This window comes from Chelonia mydas, chromosome 2 (assembly GCF_015237465.2).
Source record: "Chelonia mydas isolate rCheMyd1 chromosome 2, rCheMyd1.pri.v2, whole genome shotgun sequence".
Lineage (NCBI taxonomy): Eukaryota > Metazoa > Chordata > Testudines > Cheloniidae > Chelonia > Chelonia mydas.
In genome coordinates this window covers 67,426,837-67,444,547 of record NC_057850.1, presented here as the reverse complement: position 1 = coordinate 67,444,547, position 17,711 = coordinate 67,426,837, and the positions used below count along the sequence as shown (strand labels likewise).

At 38.4% G+C, this 17,711-nt stretch overlaps 1 protein-coding gene across 1 annotated transcript in view; it reads left to right on the top strand.

Moving 5' to 3' along the window:
* The window catches only part of RP1 (RP1 axonemal microtubule associated), a 295,779-nt gene that overhangs the window by 30,015 nt on the left and 248,053 nt on the right, over nt 1–17,711 (top strand). Inside the window, exons 2-3 of the mRNA XM_043539623.1 lie at nt 1,481–2,202; nt 5,429–5,600. Coding sequence (XP_043395558.1) covers nt 1,558–2,202; nt 5,429–5,600 — 817 coding nt within the window. The 5' untranslated portion in view covers nt 1,481–1,557. The remainder of the gene's footprint in view (nt 1–1,480; nt 2,203–5,428; nt 5,601–17,711) is intronic.

Here is a 17,711-nt window from a genome sequence, read left to right as displayed (position 1 = left end):
TCTCCTAGGAAAAAATAATTTCACACTTGATCAACAAGATTTCACTCAGCACAAATGCAAATATTTAAATGGTAGAGTTATGTATCCGAAAAGGCAAAGCTTACAATAGAAAAGCAAATGATCTGTCACAATTTATAAAGTGGACCATTAACTTTAGCTACCAAAACATGCTGTCAAGGTTCCTTCCCCACTCTGAACTCTAGGGTACAGATGTGGGGACCTGCATGAAAAACCCCTTAAGCTTATTTTTACCAGCTTAGGTTAAAACTTCCCCAAGGTACAAACTATTTTACCTTTTACCCTTGGACTTTATTGCTGCCACCACCAACCATCTAACAAATATATAACAGGGAAAGAGCCCTCTTGGAAACATCTTTCCCCCCAAAATCCTCCCAAACCCTACACCCCCTTTCCTGGGGAAGGCTTGATAAAAATCCTCACCAATTTGTACAGGTGAACACAGACCCAAACCCTTGGATCTTAAGAACAATGAAAAAACAATCAGGTTCTTAAAAGAAGAATTTTAATAGAAGAAAAAGTAAAAGAATCACCTCTGTAAAATCAGGATGGTAAATACCTTCAGGGTAATCAGATTCAAAACATAGAGAATCCCTCTAGGCAAAAGCTTAAGTTACAAAAAGACACAAAAACAGGAATATACATTCCATTCAGCACAGCTTATTTTATCAGCCATTTAAACAAAACAGAATCTAAAGCATATCTAGCTAGAATACTTACTAAGTTTTAAGACTCCATTCCTTTTCTGTTCCTGGCAAAAGCATCACACAGACAGAGAGAACCTTTGTTTCTCCCCCCCTCCAGCTTTGAAAGTATCTTGTCTCCTCATTGGTCATTTTGGTCAGGTGCCAGCGAGGTTATCCTAGCTTCTTAACCCTTTACAGGTGAAAGGGTTTTCCCTCTGGCCAGGAGGAATTTTAAAGGTGTTTACCCTTCCCTTTATATTTATGACACATGCTCTAAACACTAATCTGATGTTACTTACAGTGTAGTAAATTGGGAGTAGCATCACTGAAATCACTGGAGTGCACTGGTGTAAAACTGATGTATCTGAGATCAGAATCAAATCCATTGTCTTTCAGTTTTTGTTTATCTTGGACTGAATTATGGCTCAAGCGTCTGCATAAACTCTCCCCTCCCCATGAATATTTCCCTAATACATAATGTGTGAAATGTTGTCATTACATTCATCCTTAAAAAAGAAAACCTCTAATTGCCATTCTAGTCTGACAAAGTACCTTTTTCTAAAGAAAATGCTGTTATACCAAAATGATAAGAGATGTGAAATTACAATGGAGAGTTCTGAGAGTATTTGAAAGTAAAGCTATGCTAACTTAATTCTACAGTACTGGAGTCTTTGTGGAATTTTGAGATAACAGCTTGGACCCATTTAAGTCAATGATTTTTGGCAAGATTTGCTGCTGTTGATTTTTCTTACAAATTTTCCTTTTGCATTTTTCAGAATGAGGACTATGTTGTTACTGCAGTTGTGAGAAAACTTTTACATCCATCTCCTCCTCCTTCCAGAGTACTGTGAAAATGAGTGAAACACCATCAACTAATTATTCAGTGCTTCAGCCAAACTCCTCTGAGAGTGAACAGACTTTGTCTACACGTCACTTCAATGTCACCGAACCTGTTGTGGCCAAACGAATCTGTTTCTATAAAAGTGGAGACCCTCAGTTTAATGGGATCAAAATGGTCATTAATAATCGATCTTTCAAAACATTTGATGCCTTGCTGGATAACTTGTCCAAAAGAGTCCCAATACCATTTGGGGTGAGGAATATTAGTACACCACGTGGGATACACAGTATCACCAATCTGGAGGACCTTGAAGATGGAAAGTCTTATATTTGTTCCCATCAGAAGAAAATTAAGCCCATTAATCTGGAGAGGGCCAGTAAGAAGCCATTGCCCTGGCAGATCAGCAGGCCAGTTAGCGCTCGTCGCCGAGTTGTGCAGTTAGCCAGGGAGAAAGAAGATGGCATTGTTCAGGAAGACAGAACTGTCAAAATAAGAACCCCTGAAAAGCTGCTTGTTTTCAAAAATGGTGACGTGAGAATCAGGTGCACTATAGTTCTGAGTAAGAAGAACATGCAAAACTTTGAGACCTTTCTGGATTACATAAGTGAGTTAATGCAGTATCCAGTTGTGAAGTTATACACTACTGATGGCAGAAAGGTGAGAATAAACAGTGGCATCAGATATGCTTTTCACAATGTTTGCTTTTATAATATTACCAATGTAATCAAATGATTTGGTTGCTTACATGGCTGGCGCGCACTCTGACCAGTGTAAGGTCCCCTGTGTCCTGACCATCAGCTACCTGCTGCCTTCCTTGTGGACCTGCCTCTGGGCACCTATGGACCTTCAAAAAAAGTAGTCAGTTTTGTGGAGGGATGCACACTCATCTTGGGACTGTAGTGACTGAAGCGGGGGAATTTTAATTCTAGGTTTTCATGGAAGCCCACCAGTCTTCTCTTAAACAACTTCCTTCTCCATGTCTTCTAATGACAACTTTTCCTGGACAGGATGCTTTTCTAGTCCTTTCTTATGCATGCCTTCAAAATATGTCCACTCATCCAATCACATGTAACCCTTCCACAGCCCTGTCCCACAATTAGGACATGCATTAGGCAGAGGTCCTTTGGAATGCTACCTCTGTTCCCTTAAGAGATAATGGTCCATTAATGCAGTAGAACAAATTCCTGTACCTACTCATCCCACAGGAGTTGTGAGCATCTTCACTATGATGTATTCAAGTTGTCAGGGCCGGACTAAGTTCACCTTAGGGTACTTAAGGAACTAGCTGAAGTAATCTTGGAACCATTAGCAATTATCTTTGAGAACTCATGGAGAACCATGAGGTACCAGAGGACTGGAAAAAGGCAAACATAGTACCTATCTTTAAAAAGGGAAACAAAGAGGACCCAGGGAATTACATACCAGTCAGCCTAACTTTAATATCTGGGAAGATACTGGAACAAATTACTAAACAATCAATTTGTAAGCACCTAGAAGATAATACGGTTATAAGTGGTAGCCAACATGATTTTGTCAAGAGCAAATCTTGCCAGACCAACTTAAATTCCTTCTTTTCCTAGTCGATGTGTTATATGTTGATCTCAGTAAGGCTTCTGACAGAATCCCACATAAACTAGGAAAATGTGGTCTAGGTGAAATTAATATAAGGTGTGCGCACAACTGGTTGAAAAACCAAACTTAAAGAGTATTTATTGATGGTTCACTGTCTAACTGGGAGGGTGACTCTAGTGGAGTCCTATATGTGTCTATTCTGGGTCCAAAACTAGTCAACATTTTTATTAATGACTTGGATAATGAAGTGGAGAGTGTGCTTATAAAATTTGAACATCACACCAAGCTGGGTGGTGTTGCAACCTCTTTGGAGGACAGGATTAGAATTCAAAATGACCTTGATAAATATGGCTGAAATATAAAAAAGATGAAATTAAATAAAGACAAATGCAAAGTACCACACTTAGGAAGGAAAAATCTAATTCACAAATATAGAATGGGGAATAACTGACCATGCAATAGTACTGCTGAAAATGATCTGGGGATTATAGTGGATCACAGATAAATATAGGCCAACAATGTGATGCAGGTGTAAGAAAAGCTAATATCATTTTGGGGTGTATCAACAGGAGTGTCATATGTAAGACATGGGAGGTAATTGTCCTGCTTTACTTGACATTGATGAGACCTCAGCTGGAGCACTGTGCCCAGTTTTGAATGCCATACTTTAAGAAAGATGTGAACAAATTGTAGAGAGTCCAGAGGAGAGCAAGAAAAATGATAAAAGGTCTGGAAACCTGATCATGAGGAAAGGTTAAAAGAAACTGGGCATATTTAGTCTTGAGAAAAGAAGACTAACTGGGGACCTGATAAGTCTTCAAATATGTTAAGGGCTGTTATAAAGAGAGTTGTTCACCATGTCTCTTGAAGCTTAATCTGCAGCAAGGAAGATTTAGGTTATATATCAGGAAAGAACATTCTAACAATAAGGATAATCAAGTACCGGACTAGACTTCTAAGGGAGGTATTGGAATTCTGTTACTGGAGGTTTTTAAGAAGAGGTTAGACAAACACCTGTCAGGGATGATCTAGATATAGTTGGTTCTGCCTGTTGAGGTCCCTTCCAACCCTACATATCTGTGATTCCATGACAATGTAATTGCTAGTAGAAGAGCAAAAGTTCCTATACTCAAAACTCAAAGTCAGATTTCCTGTATGGCTACTACATTGCTGAGGAAAGCTCACAATGCAATAAACTAAGTAATCTTGATTTTTATCCCTATTTCTCTATATTTGTAATGTTCAAAGGATGAAATTGCTATGAGCAACATTCAACAATATTATGTTCTTCATCTGTCTTTGCCACCCATGAGTTATGGCTATAAAACCTCATTAAAGGTTATCTTACATTTTATAAACTGTGGACCAAATCCTAGCCTACAAAGCCCGAAACTTCCAGAAACAATGGGCCTGATTCTCCTCTTGCTTACACAAGTTTTACATTGTTGTAACTTCATTAACTACAATGGAGTTTCTTCTGGTTTACACTGGTATAACTGAAAGGGGAATCACACTCAGCTCAACTGAACACCGATGCAGGGTGAGTCTTTCACAGGGCTGGCTCCAGGTACCAGCTTTCTAAGCAGGTGCATGGGGTGGCAATTAGAATGGGGTGGCAGTCCGTGTCCTGCTGTGGCAATTCGGTGGCAGCTCCGCTGCTTTTCCTGCCGCGGTGGCTCTTGGCACGGCGGCAATTCGGTGGCGACTGCTTGGGGCCCTTGGTCTTTCACCTTCCATCAGGTGAAGATGTGATTTCTGTGTTCAGTTTCCACAGGTAGACATGAAAGAGGGAAAAGGGCATATCACCTACAAGCTAGCAAAGCACAACCATGAGGCTCAAATTCCTTGTAACTGGAGGAGCAGGAAGCCAGGTCCACTACTAATTCTGTATATTTGGCAATATGCAGCCACAGACCCCCCCCCCCGCCCCATACAAGAGTCCGGTAATATATTTTGTGGCGGAAGATTCTTCCCTTCACTGACTTATACACACACACTCTCATTCAGTCATTTCATGGCTGTTGATTGTCTCTATATAGGGATAAATCCAAACCTAACTTCAGGGAAATATTTATCTGGATCCAATATATTTACACACTTATTCACAAAGACAAAGGAAGTGCATTACCCAATGTTGAACTAAATTCCACTCTGGAATAAAATCCAGCCCTTTGTAATAGCCTGCTGCAATGCTACATATGTTTAGGGTAGAAAGTGAAGAAAAAATATGTGGAAAAACTATACCTGTTGTATTATTACTATTTGTTACTTATGCAGGGAAATTGATTTGTTGTTGTATTTTTTTTTCCAGATTCCTAACCTTCAGTCTCTGATCTTGTGTTCTGGAGCTATTGTGGCAGCTGGGAGAGAGCCTTTTAAACCAGGGAATTATGATCCTCACAGGTATTCACTACCTGCTAAATTGCCGGGACTCTCCAATCGTGTGTACCCCAAAGCAAATGCCAAATCAGAGAGCAGAAATAGTAAGTCCCTTTAATTACTTTGTATTTTCTCAAGTGATTTATCTCTTCCACATTTTAATGTTAAAAAAATGAAAACATAGCAATCTGATTGGGATCAAGGGTATTCAAGAAGGTCAGTTGAAACAAAACTATTTATTTTTGTCAGATTTCCTCAGTAGGCATCAGAAGATGAAAGCATTAATTTTCATTTTGGAATTCAAGTTTTTGTTAAAAATTCAGCTGGCTTACATATTTCCTTTCAAACAGAATTATTTGGACTTGTATGTAAAGCTATCAAGACTTATTTTAAAATGGACTGATTGTTGCTAATCTATCCACATCATGCTTTGTGCATATTACAGCAAGGGTAACAGAAAGCACACAGTTTGATACAGAGAGCAAATGTATATCTCCCTTCTAGTTGAACTTTCTGATGGTATTACAGCAGAGCAAATGTATTACCATGCAGTGTTCAGATCTTAGCTCAGAAAATGAATGGGGATATCTTGTCATATCCTTAATTCCATATGTGCCCATACCTAACTAAAGCAAACTGGGAAAAGCAAGGAAATAAGCAGTTAAATTTTTCAGTATCCAGGTGCCCTCCATGCGTTTCAACCTCACCTAGTTCCTTTCCACCACTCTATGCCCACATGTATCTCCCCCCTCATCCTGAATAGTCAGTATGTAGTAGGGTGACCAGATAGCAAGTGTGAAAAATCGGGACAGGTAATAGGCGCCTATATAAGACAAAGCCCTGAATATCAGGACTGTCCCTATAAAATCAGGACCTCTGGTCACCCTAGTATGTAGCCTTCACTCTGTTTATTGGCCATGTATTCATGTGTTTTCATTTGAAATAGGTGTGGTGTGACTTTCATAAAGTTACAGTGTACATTGTATTGGTTTGTGTAAGTGAGGTACACTGTCAGGTTGCTGAATATTTAAATATTTAATCTATCTAAAGTTCTTATATGGTCCTGCCACCATAATATTTGAGCATGTCGCTATCTTTAATGTATTCATCCACACAATACTCAAGAGAGGTAAAGAGAAGTACTAACATCCCCATTGTACAGACAGGAAACAGTCTCTCTGTGACAAAGGGTTACCTTTATAAAAGTGATTAGTGATTTTTGGATGCCTCAGTAAAGCTTCCTGAAGTTCTGGAGAGACAAGGAGGCAGTGCTGGAGGAGCTAATTTTCTCTGCTAATTTTCCATGGTGCTCCTGTCTTGCTGTGCTGAGCAGCCTAGGCAGCATCAACTGCCAACGGCTCTCACAGAATCACTAAGCTCCCATTCACTCCCCCGCCCCCCGCCCAGTGCCCCTGCTGAATATCTCATGTCCCCAAGTCCCCTCTCTTTAGTTATTCCCACCTTCCACTCTGCAGCCCACCCTGATGTCTCTTGCCCCACGTGTCGTCTCCTTGGTCACCAGGGCTGTGTGTACAGGATAGCTGATGAGTTAAGAGAACAAATAGGAACATTCTGAGGCAAATGAAATGACTACAAAAATCAAAGTTGTCAATAAGTTTTTCTCTTCCATCTAAATTTTGCCTATAGTCATGGCCAAGTTGGTAGCGTTAGAATATGGAAGTAGCTGACAGAGCTGGAAAGTTTCATCAGCTAATATTGGTCAAATGCAGTTAAAGCAAGAGGAATAACTCTTTATGTATTTTCCTTTAAAAATTCAAAACTGCCCCATGTCGGAGATATCATCATGTTATATGAATGTAAAGTTCAGAGTTTTGGGCGACTTCTGTTGTTTTCATTCCATTTCCAGAGGCGAGTGAAGATGAGATTTTTATTTACAGAAGTGAAAGGTCTGGTCTCTGGAATGAGAGCCAGGCTGAATTTACCATCATTTCTCATTCAGTTCCTGGAAAAGCCTCTACAATGGAAACTTGAAAGAGGCAACAAATCTGAAATTGTGTGTGTGTGTGTAACAGTAACATGGGTAGTCATGAAAAGAGTCACACAAATTCTTTTAGGGCCCACTCCAGCAAACTACATGCCTAACTTTAAGCACATGAATAGTTCTATTGAAGTCAAATTAATGCTAAGCACATGCTCAAGTGCTCTGCTGGACTGTAACTTTAATATAAATTCCAAACCACTATATAAAATGACTGAATACTTCTTCTAGAAATGTCATTACCAATTATGTCCTTATGCATGTCTTTCTGAATTCGTGTTTGTGTGCATGTATTATTTTACATATACATATAAATACACACACAGCTTAACGAAGGAGCACAGTTTAGAAAATTCTGTTTAGATTTCTCATGGTGTACTTTTGGTCTCTCACCTTTTCTTTTCACTGTGTGACACTCAAAGATAGATGAGATTTTGTCAGTACAAAGGTGCTGAAACTAGGAATGCAAGGGGCGTTCCCACAACCCTGGCTTGAAGTGGTTTCCATAATATATGGGGTTTACAGTTTGGTTCAATGACTCTCAACACCCCCACTATATAAATTGTTCCAGCACCCCTGTGACAGTGTCAAGTTATTACAAAGTAATACAAACACATTTAGAAATACTTAACTGTGCAGACAAACACATTAGAAGCCTAATTTTATGCCCATTGAAGTCAATATGAATATTCTCATTGACTTCAGTGGTCTTTGGACTAGGTCCTAGAGAACTGTAGCATATATTCACATTGTAACTACATGATGTAAATTAAAAGGCATGATGTAAAAATCTTATTATAAATGTCTGGCTCAAAATTTAAATGTAAACATATATAGAAGTACAATCTAAGGGCCCAATTCTACAACCTTTACATACACGAGTAATCCGTGGGACTACTCAGATAACTAAGGATTAGTCATATAAGTGAAGGGTGTAGAATCAAGTCCAGAGAGATTTGTTTTTGATTCACATGTTGTAGCATCCATTAACATTCAGGTTATGTACTGCATATGCATTTGGATCCATTAATTACTGTTAAATCATCAAGTAGTAAAGGAAAAAGCAGGTTCCATGCTTAATATTTTAGGGCCTAATCCTGTGAGGTTCCTGTGTGCCTCTTGCAGGAAGTGAAGCACATTCAACAACCAAGTTGATGGAACTGGGAGCATTCGGCACTTCGCAGGCTTAGGGCCTTAAAGATTGTAACACTGGTGTTAGAAGGGTCATGTTGCAAAACAAAATAAAGGAAATTGCACCAGCAGTAAAGTTCAGTCTTTACTCTTTACAAAAGTTCTGTTTTTTCTTTTTAACAAGTTCTTAGAAATGGGTTAGAGAAAATAGACCCCTTACTGTAAAAGTTTTTCTTTATGTTACAATAATTTATTCAATCCCAATGCTCACCAAAAAAAAAAAAAAATCCCCAAACCTTTCATTGGGTTCCTTTATACTAATCATACTCTGTTTTTTTTCTTTTTTTCTGTCTCCTATCTTTGCTGCCTGCCTGCTGTCTTTCCGTCTGGATTCTTACGTATGATGATTATCTTCTACACTTTCCATCTAATATTGTGAATTTGGGTGCTTTCAATATAAATGTTGAAAGTGAGTACACAAATGCCCTCAGGAGCTCAAATTTACTCAGTTTCTTCTGATAAAGCTTACAGCAATGATAACTCAGATTCTTCTTGCATTCCTGACAATTACATGGGCTTAGCAGAAAATCATTCACATGTTGGTGAAGATTTATCGATGGTGCGCTCTGAAGATGACATTGAGAAATCTGTTCATGTTAATCAAGATGGCAGTATGACAGTAGAGATGAAAGTTCGATTCAGGATAAAAGAGGAAGAAACCATAAAATGGACAACCACTGTCAGTCGTGCTGGTGTTTCTGCTGATAAAAATATCAAGATTTTCAATTCTGCAGTAGGTGAAGAAGATCATTCATCTGATTTAAATATTTCAGCATATATAAAACCTACAGAGGCTCCAGTCTTGGAGAACTACAGTAATGATGAGAGTGACGCACTGCAGCAGATTAGCACAGAAGCAACAAGCAAAGAATCAGAATCTGATTTAAGCACTTCTGATTATAAAATCTGGCAGAACTCTTCTGCAAACATGGATGTATGCAATGTATCAGAGGATAAAGTCAAATCTCATTTTCATAGGCCTCCGACACCTGGGCCAAGAAGAGTGAGACAAAAGAAAGCATTAGTTGAAAGTGTCACTGTAATATCTGACAAAAAGGTTCAGGAAAAGATGATAGGACAATTTTCCTACAGCGAGGAATTAGAAGATGGGGAAAGCAAATCTGAGTATTGCACGGTCACTCATTCCAGCAGCAAAACATCAAGTACTAACAATTCAAAGCTTAGTGAAATAAGCAACAATGATTTATTAAAGCTTTCTTTAGAAAAGAAAAAAGAAGAAACCCTGATTAAATTAAGCCATAAAAGTCATGGTTTAAAAGAAACTACAAATACAAAGACATTAGATATGCCTGATGAAGATGGATTGTTACAGAACATTCTGGAGAAATCAGTTGTGGAGGAAGGCATGTATAATAGTTTACTATCAAGCTGCAAAGCTAACATCCTTGGCTTCATACCTTCCTCAACAATTTACCGGACAGATAGGCCACTTTCAGCAGACACTATCAACTCTCTTCATGACCAATGTGGGATTAAAGGAATAAAAAGATCACTGAGTTCTTTCATCAGGTTCTCAGAATTGTCTCAATCAAAAAGTGAAGACAGACTATGTAACCCATCTGATTTATTACTTTCTTCTCAAGGATCCATTCACTCAGCCTGTCTTGGAAACAAACAAACTAAGATGACAATGTCAACATGTACTAATGCTACTCCTGAGACAATAAACCTGACAACAGGATCCTCTCCTACCACTGCTGAGAATGAGAAACAATTCCGTGATAGCACTGAATGTGATACAACCCATTTCACTGACATAAGCCAACCTGCATTGTCTAACAGCAAAAAGAAGAAGAAAAAGAGAAAATCACCATCTCATTATCTGGAACAAGGTGTACATTCACACCAAAATCAGCAATATAAGGAGACTGAAGAGGAAAGAACTTTTAAGAGTGCGGAAAGCGAAAGTGTGCAGAAATCTGCAATGCAAATTAGAGATACTTATTCTGAAACATGTCAGAAAAGAGCAATGACATTTCATGTCAGAAATGGTGATGGATCTATCAATTCAAACAAAAACTTATGTCCTGAAAATGACTTATGTCCCCAGGTTTCTGTGGAGCTCCAACAAAATGAGTTAGCATTTAGTAAGAAAACAAAATCTAATAGACAACTGACCAACATAAAATCCAGATCAGCCAAAAAAATTAGCTTGCCACTATCTGCAAAATGTGAAGAGGGCCTGATAGAGGAAAGAGCTGATTCAAAAAGTGAAACTGAACACAGCCAAAATACACCAGGTACTGAAAAAGAAGGCATATGTCACAGCATTAATTCTATAAAACAGACACACAATTCTTTAATGACATCAAAGCCATTGTCAGAAGTGGCTAATGGTAATAACCTAGAAAGAGAAAAGGACGCTGTTATTTCAGACAGTTCATACAAATCTTCAAAGAAAGAGAAAAAACAAAAAAAAAAGAAAAATCCAAGTGCAACTGAAAGTAAAATACATATGTCAGATGGCGGTAATGCATTGGATGTTCTGAAACAAGAGGATTTTACAGATGAGGTTGCTGAGTATTCACTTGAAAGCTATGTCCAAAACTGGCTGCAAAACACATTTCCAAATGCTGTTTTGCCTCCAAAAAAATTAGCCCCCATAAATAAAAAGGAAGGGAATGTAGCAAATAGTAAAATTTGTCATTCTCCTATGGAAAATATCAACACTCTCTCAGATCAAGAAACTAAGGTTACAGCAAATAACGTGCACATAACTGGAAAACCCAACCTGATTGGACATCATCTACTAAAAAAGCCAATGGAACCTCTCAGTGAAATGGGAGCTATTGAAGAATCAGCCAAATGGTTATATGGAAGACAAATTGGCTCTTTGACCAATGCTGATACAAGTATAATGAAAGAGGTCAAATATTTATTACAGTCAGATTTCCAACATGATACTAAGCTACAGGTGTTTAATGAAATGCATGAAAATGATAAAAAGAAGTTGCAATCAGAAATTGACACTCAAGATATAAGTCCAAATCAAAGAATAAGTGCTGAGGTTACTGTCCAAGTTGATTCCAAAAATTTCAGCAAGACTGAAACTGATGCTCCCCAAAAGGATTGTGTGTCTAGTATGTTGTTACACCAACTACAATCAGCTATGCTCGGCATTCAAAAGGCTCATACTGGATGTACAGAAAACTCATGTGGTCCTACAGACTTTTCTTCTCCTTCATTACTTGGATCTTCCCCCAATCTCCTCTTAGCTTGGCTACTTGTGCTGAATCTAAAACAGAGTTTGAATGGCATGTGCAAAGGTGATATGCTAAAAACTACCTGTAGCTGTTCTGAAATATTTACACTCTTACAATTTCTAAAACAAATTGCAGTCACAGAAGAAGCTGAGGACTTGAAGGATGCTGTCTCAAATTTGCAAGAATCGACATCAAATAATTTATTACACTCTGGGAGCAGAATAGAAAAGCAGGACTCTGTACATTGTCATGAAAATCCTTTCATAGTAGAAATTCAGAACATGCCAAAATTTCATGAAAGTGAAAACTCAAATAAGATTCCAGAGGATACTAGACATTCTGAGGAAAATGCTGATCTACAAGAGCTGACTGAAGAATTTGAATGCTCTGATGTACAGAAAGACCTCAATGCATCAGCAGAGACTTCAGATCTAAATGACTTGAATGTTCACAAAATACTGTCAGAGAGAAAATACGTGAATGCTAATTCAAATAATTGTAGTCTTACTTCAAATGTAGAACTATCTGAAGAAAATGAAGAAGAGGCTGATAGTTCATTACAAGAATCGCAGGATAAAACCACAGATACATCATTCAATAATGAAGAATCAGGGACTTCAGAAGAGCCTAATTCAACGGTTCACAGTATAACTTCTAATGATAAAGATAATATTTTAGATCTAGAAATTTCTGAAGTAGAAGATAAAAAAGACATTATGCATCTTGGCAACAATAAAAATGCAGGAGAGCAAGATGGCACAGAAAAACCAAATGAGTGCTATAAATTAGTTGCTGAAACCTCTACAGAATGTGAGTGTGAGGAAGATTCTGTACAAGAAGAAAAGAAAGAAAATGGGACTTGTGAAGAAACCCCTGAGAGACTATCTACACCATCACCATTATCTTTTAGTTATGAGTCTAAGCAAATTACAGAATTGGACATAACTGAAGTAGAACAGAAATTGCAAGTAAAACTGATAGTAAAAGAACTGGAGCATGGAACGCGTTCACATCCTTCTTTTGAATTAAAAAAATGCTCTAAAAGCCCTGCTACTTCTGACTGGTCAGATTATAGACCAGATACTGATGACAGTGATTACAATTATAGGGCATCCAGTGACTTCACCAATGAAAGTGGGGAGGAAGCAATGTATGAAAAACAATATAATACTGGTTATGTTAAAAGAGCTATTGAACAGCTTTATGGTAAAGCAGAAGCCTCCTTTAAGCCTACCTTCCACACTGCATTTCCGTATATGCCTAAAGTTGTTCTTCAAAAGGATGCTGAAGAATCCCAATGTACAGTTATGAATGAAAACTCTTCCCTGTGTCAGGAACATAATTCTTGCTTTGTTGAGAAAATGTCACGGTCTTCACTTATATCTAACGAAAGTCTGGAAGAAATAAAAAAAGACAACAATACATGGAGGAGAGAGAATTTTTCTTCACCAGCACCACAGTTCAGTCTTAATGGAGAGAAGGTGTATCACAGTGATAACTGCTCAGTGCGATGTACAAAGCAATATTGTCAGTGTGGTGTACCTGCTGCTGATGATGAAGGAATATTGATTGATAAAGGCAAGTGGCTTCTTAAAGAAAATCATTTGGTGAGACGATCACCACCTGAAAACACTGGAATGTATGGCAATTTGGACACAACTTCAGCAGACACAATGTTTGACAACAATAGTGATGATGTTCCATACTCCCACTTCGCAAATTTGAATCAGTATCCACCACACAGTGAAATATCTTCTTCAGAACCTGAAGACACAGCTAAACCCTCTGAAAGTGGATGCAACTACTTCATTATGCCTCATAATAGTGATTCAGAGCCTTTTCCTGATTTGAGTCTGAAAAGCAAACCTACCCTCAGTGATGATACCCCTTTTCTTCATGCAGTAAAGAAAGAAAACAACAATTTGTCATTCACGATATGCACCACTTCCACGAATCTTTGTACAGAGGCTAATACCAATTATCCAGCCTTTACATCTGTGGAATTTAGATTACCTGATAATAAGGTGCATCCTCTGAAACAGCCTTTAAATGATGAACCTATACAAGCCCAACCAACTAATGACAGTAATGCCAACAGGGGAGCTCTGGAGGAACAAGATTCTCTGGATAAGCTTCATGCTATTTGTGGACAACATTGTCCAATACTGATGGCCATCATAAAACCAGTTAATGAGGAAGACAGAGGATATGCCTACCGAAAAGCATCTGACATTGAGAACCAATTGGACCTACATTTAATGACCAAAAAATGTCAACATTTGTGCTGGCCAAGCAAAGATTTAATAATAGATGAAAATAATCATGTGATGCTGAAGAACAACTGTATTAATAAGATTGCCAGTAATATTTTTAATAGATTTTATGCTAATAATACCTTAGATTTCATTAATAACAATAGCTTTGAGATTCTTGTATCCCCAGGTCTAGGATTAAAAAACAAATTAAAGATGTTGTATGCGATGGAGGATATGAATGTAAATGCACAGGAGATCAGCAATCATGAAAATAATGTATCCAAACAAGTACTCAAAGATATAAGTACCAATAATAAGCTACCTGATGCAAAGCAAAAAATATCCCAAAGCTCGAGAGTTAGCCTAATTCAAATTCTTGAAGAAAAATCTGCTCCCTTGTTGACAGATCCAGCAGAGGGCTGCCATTCTGAAACATTTCACAACTGTGACATTATCTTAAATAATACTGAATGTAATGCTTCTGAAAATTTGGAAGAGGAAAATGCCTTTGCTACAGAAGAAGAAACTCTCTTTTGTGTAATAAATAAAAGCAATAAAAGCAGCAATGAAGAGAAAGACACATAATAAAGATATTGGGACATCTGTAAGAAAAAAATAATCATATAATTCACCCTTGCAGACCATGCCCTAAGCAAACTCCCATTGAGTGTGATGCACAGGCCTAGATGTTTACACTTTTTTACAGCATTGCAGAAATACAGGTAATTGCCTAGATTTTGGGGTGGGGCGGTAGGAAATAGTGCAGAATCAGTAACTAACCTCCTATGACAGTGTTGTCATCTTTTAAAAAAAATCAGTTTTACTCATTAATTCTGTTGTATCTTTTGCTTAGAAAGAGTCTGTAACATTCCAACTGTCTTCTCTGAGAAAAATCAACCAGTACCTGTTAGAATGAAGAGTTTTATAACCACATATCCACCCACACTCCAAGATAAACTTCTTACAGTTTAGAATGTTTTTAGAGAAAAGTTGGGAATGATCTTGCAGACTGTTCTGACTAAACTGCAAAATAAAATACAGTGGTTAATTTGCAATGAAAAGTAGAAAAGTACTGTTCAAATGTTGTATTACAATGAAAAGTAACAGACGATTGTCATGGTAATTGTGTGTGGGTTTTTAAACCAAGGTTCAAATGGAAAGGCCAGCCATGTATGTCTGTTAAAGACCAAACTCAGAAGAGCTGGCATCAGGGTGAGTAAAATAAACTTTTCTGCCTCATCTAAGACCACCATATCTTAGGTGAGATTTGCCTCTGTGGGAATGGAGCAATGCTTCTGCCTCTCTTATTCACTAGGATTTTACAAAGGGGAACAGCCTTGAAACCAGATGGAGTTCCACAGGGCTTCACCAGCAGGAACCTTTGAGGGAAGATGCTGTAGCTAGTGGACTTCCTGGCTGTCCTGGCCTCACCCCATTCTCAGGCAGCTCTGCCCTCTTCTGAGGCTATGCTAGCTCCGTACAGCCCTCTGCCTGTAGTAAGTGAAGATGCAGTCACTTTGGCCCCACTCCACAAAGGTACATGTTTTGGTACCTATGTCCTTTGGCTCCACTGTGATCCACAAAACTCATGCTGAACACTGTGGGTGCCCAAGCTTCTGCCTGCAGGATGTGCATTGCTGCCTTGCTCAACATCCAGGTGCCAATCTCCTGCTCCAGAGAGATCCACAAATGCCTAACATGCACGCAGGGCCTGACCAAGAAGCTGTGACTGTTTAAGTATTTGCCCACAGTGGAGCAAATACTTTGGGCCAGAGAGATTGACTCTATTGTCCAGTGGTTAAGGTGCCCATCCTGGGAGATGGGAGACCCAGGGTCCTTTCCCCCTGCTCCAATCATTCTTTCATTATTTATCCAAAGTGGAACAGCTTCAACAGGAGAGACTGAAGGAGCCCCACATCAGAATATCCCACAGCTCAGTAGTTAGCACACTCGTCTAACAGGATTTGAACAGGAAGTTGAACTTGGGTCTCCCAGATAAGTGCGCTAACCACTGAGCTAAATGAGTTAGTCGCCTTACTCCAGGAGACTGATTCTGATTTATGGATTGCTAAGCAGATACAGGTTTCAGAGTAGCAGCTGTGTTAGTCTGTATTCACAAAAAGAAAAGGAGGACTTGTGGCACCTTAGAGACTAACAAATTTATTTGAGCATAAGCTTTCGTGAGCTACAGCTCACTTCATCGGATGCATATATAGGCACCTCCTTGCAGCCCCAACTTAAGTGCCTATCTCAGAGAGAGAGGAGAGGGGTTTGTCAGCATCTCCCATTGCCTAGGTTAGGCAGCTCCCTGTCTAGCATGCTGACTTTTGTGGATTGCATTCTAGGGTGCCTAGATGTGCAAATTAGGCTTTGTGGATAGCAGTGGGTTTCTGTGCAAGGTGCCCTGATACCCAGCATTGCATGGCCTAAGTTCCTTAGTGGATCTGAACCTTTTTACCACTGCAAATTGGATTCTTGTACTCATTCTGAATCTATGGCGCTGCATCAACCGTTACCAAAGATAAATCTGGCCCAGTACGAGAGCATGCTAAAATATATTAGTGCAGCTAATCCTAGCAAGAAACACTGGGTATTGTTCTTTTTAAATTGCCATTCATTTGATTATTATTTCACTAATGAACTGTCCTATAAATGTGATCATACTCATTTTTCTTTTGTAAATATGATAAACTAGTAGATGGATAGGAGTATAATTTAATGTATTTCAGGATGTTGCATTCTATTCTTAGAAATATGGATGCCTGTTTATAGAATGTTTTTGCTTTTTCATGTAATTTCAAAATGTAAAACTGGAAAAATATTTAATGTACATAATAACTATAGTGAATATTGGAGGCAAGATTCTAATACCCTTACTCATGTTGAACAGTACCTTTATCCAGTGCACTCCCACTGAAGTCAGCGGTACCACTTGTGGAGGAAGGCCCTACTGAACAGGGGTCACAGTAAGAGAATTTGGCCTGTTCATACTCTCTGAAAGTCCGGTGGCAGCTATATCTTTCTGTATATATTTGATATTTTTCTATTGTTTTGAAGCTATATTTATCTTTGAGTTTCTTTGTATTCTGTAAAATAAATCAGTATTAAAATAACTGGAAAGAACATTGTGCTATTGGCTAATATATTGAAGAAGAATCCAAGACACTAAATAACAGACTAACTCTCAAATTATTTTGTCCTTTCCCCCAATTCTGCTGCCAATCACCATGTTCTATTGGGTTCCTCAAAAGTCTTTTCGGACTGCATAATGAAGAGCATAGATGTTTTTCAGCTGTTTACATCTTCATTCACAAACAAAACATTGTTAAAAAAATGTTGTTTGAAAATGTTTCAGTGGAATCCAGCCAGTACTCAAAAGCAATAGTCTATTTTATGTATATAAATGGCTGGAAATGAAGAGTTGAGCAATCTAGCAACATTTTCATGGTCATATAGTCCTTCATCACATACTATCCCAAATCCTGGATTTACACCACTCAGTCACCCATACCTTAATTTATTTGGACTTCCAAAAGCTTTTTACAA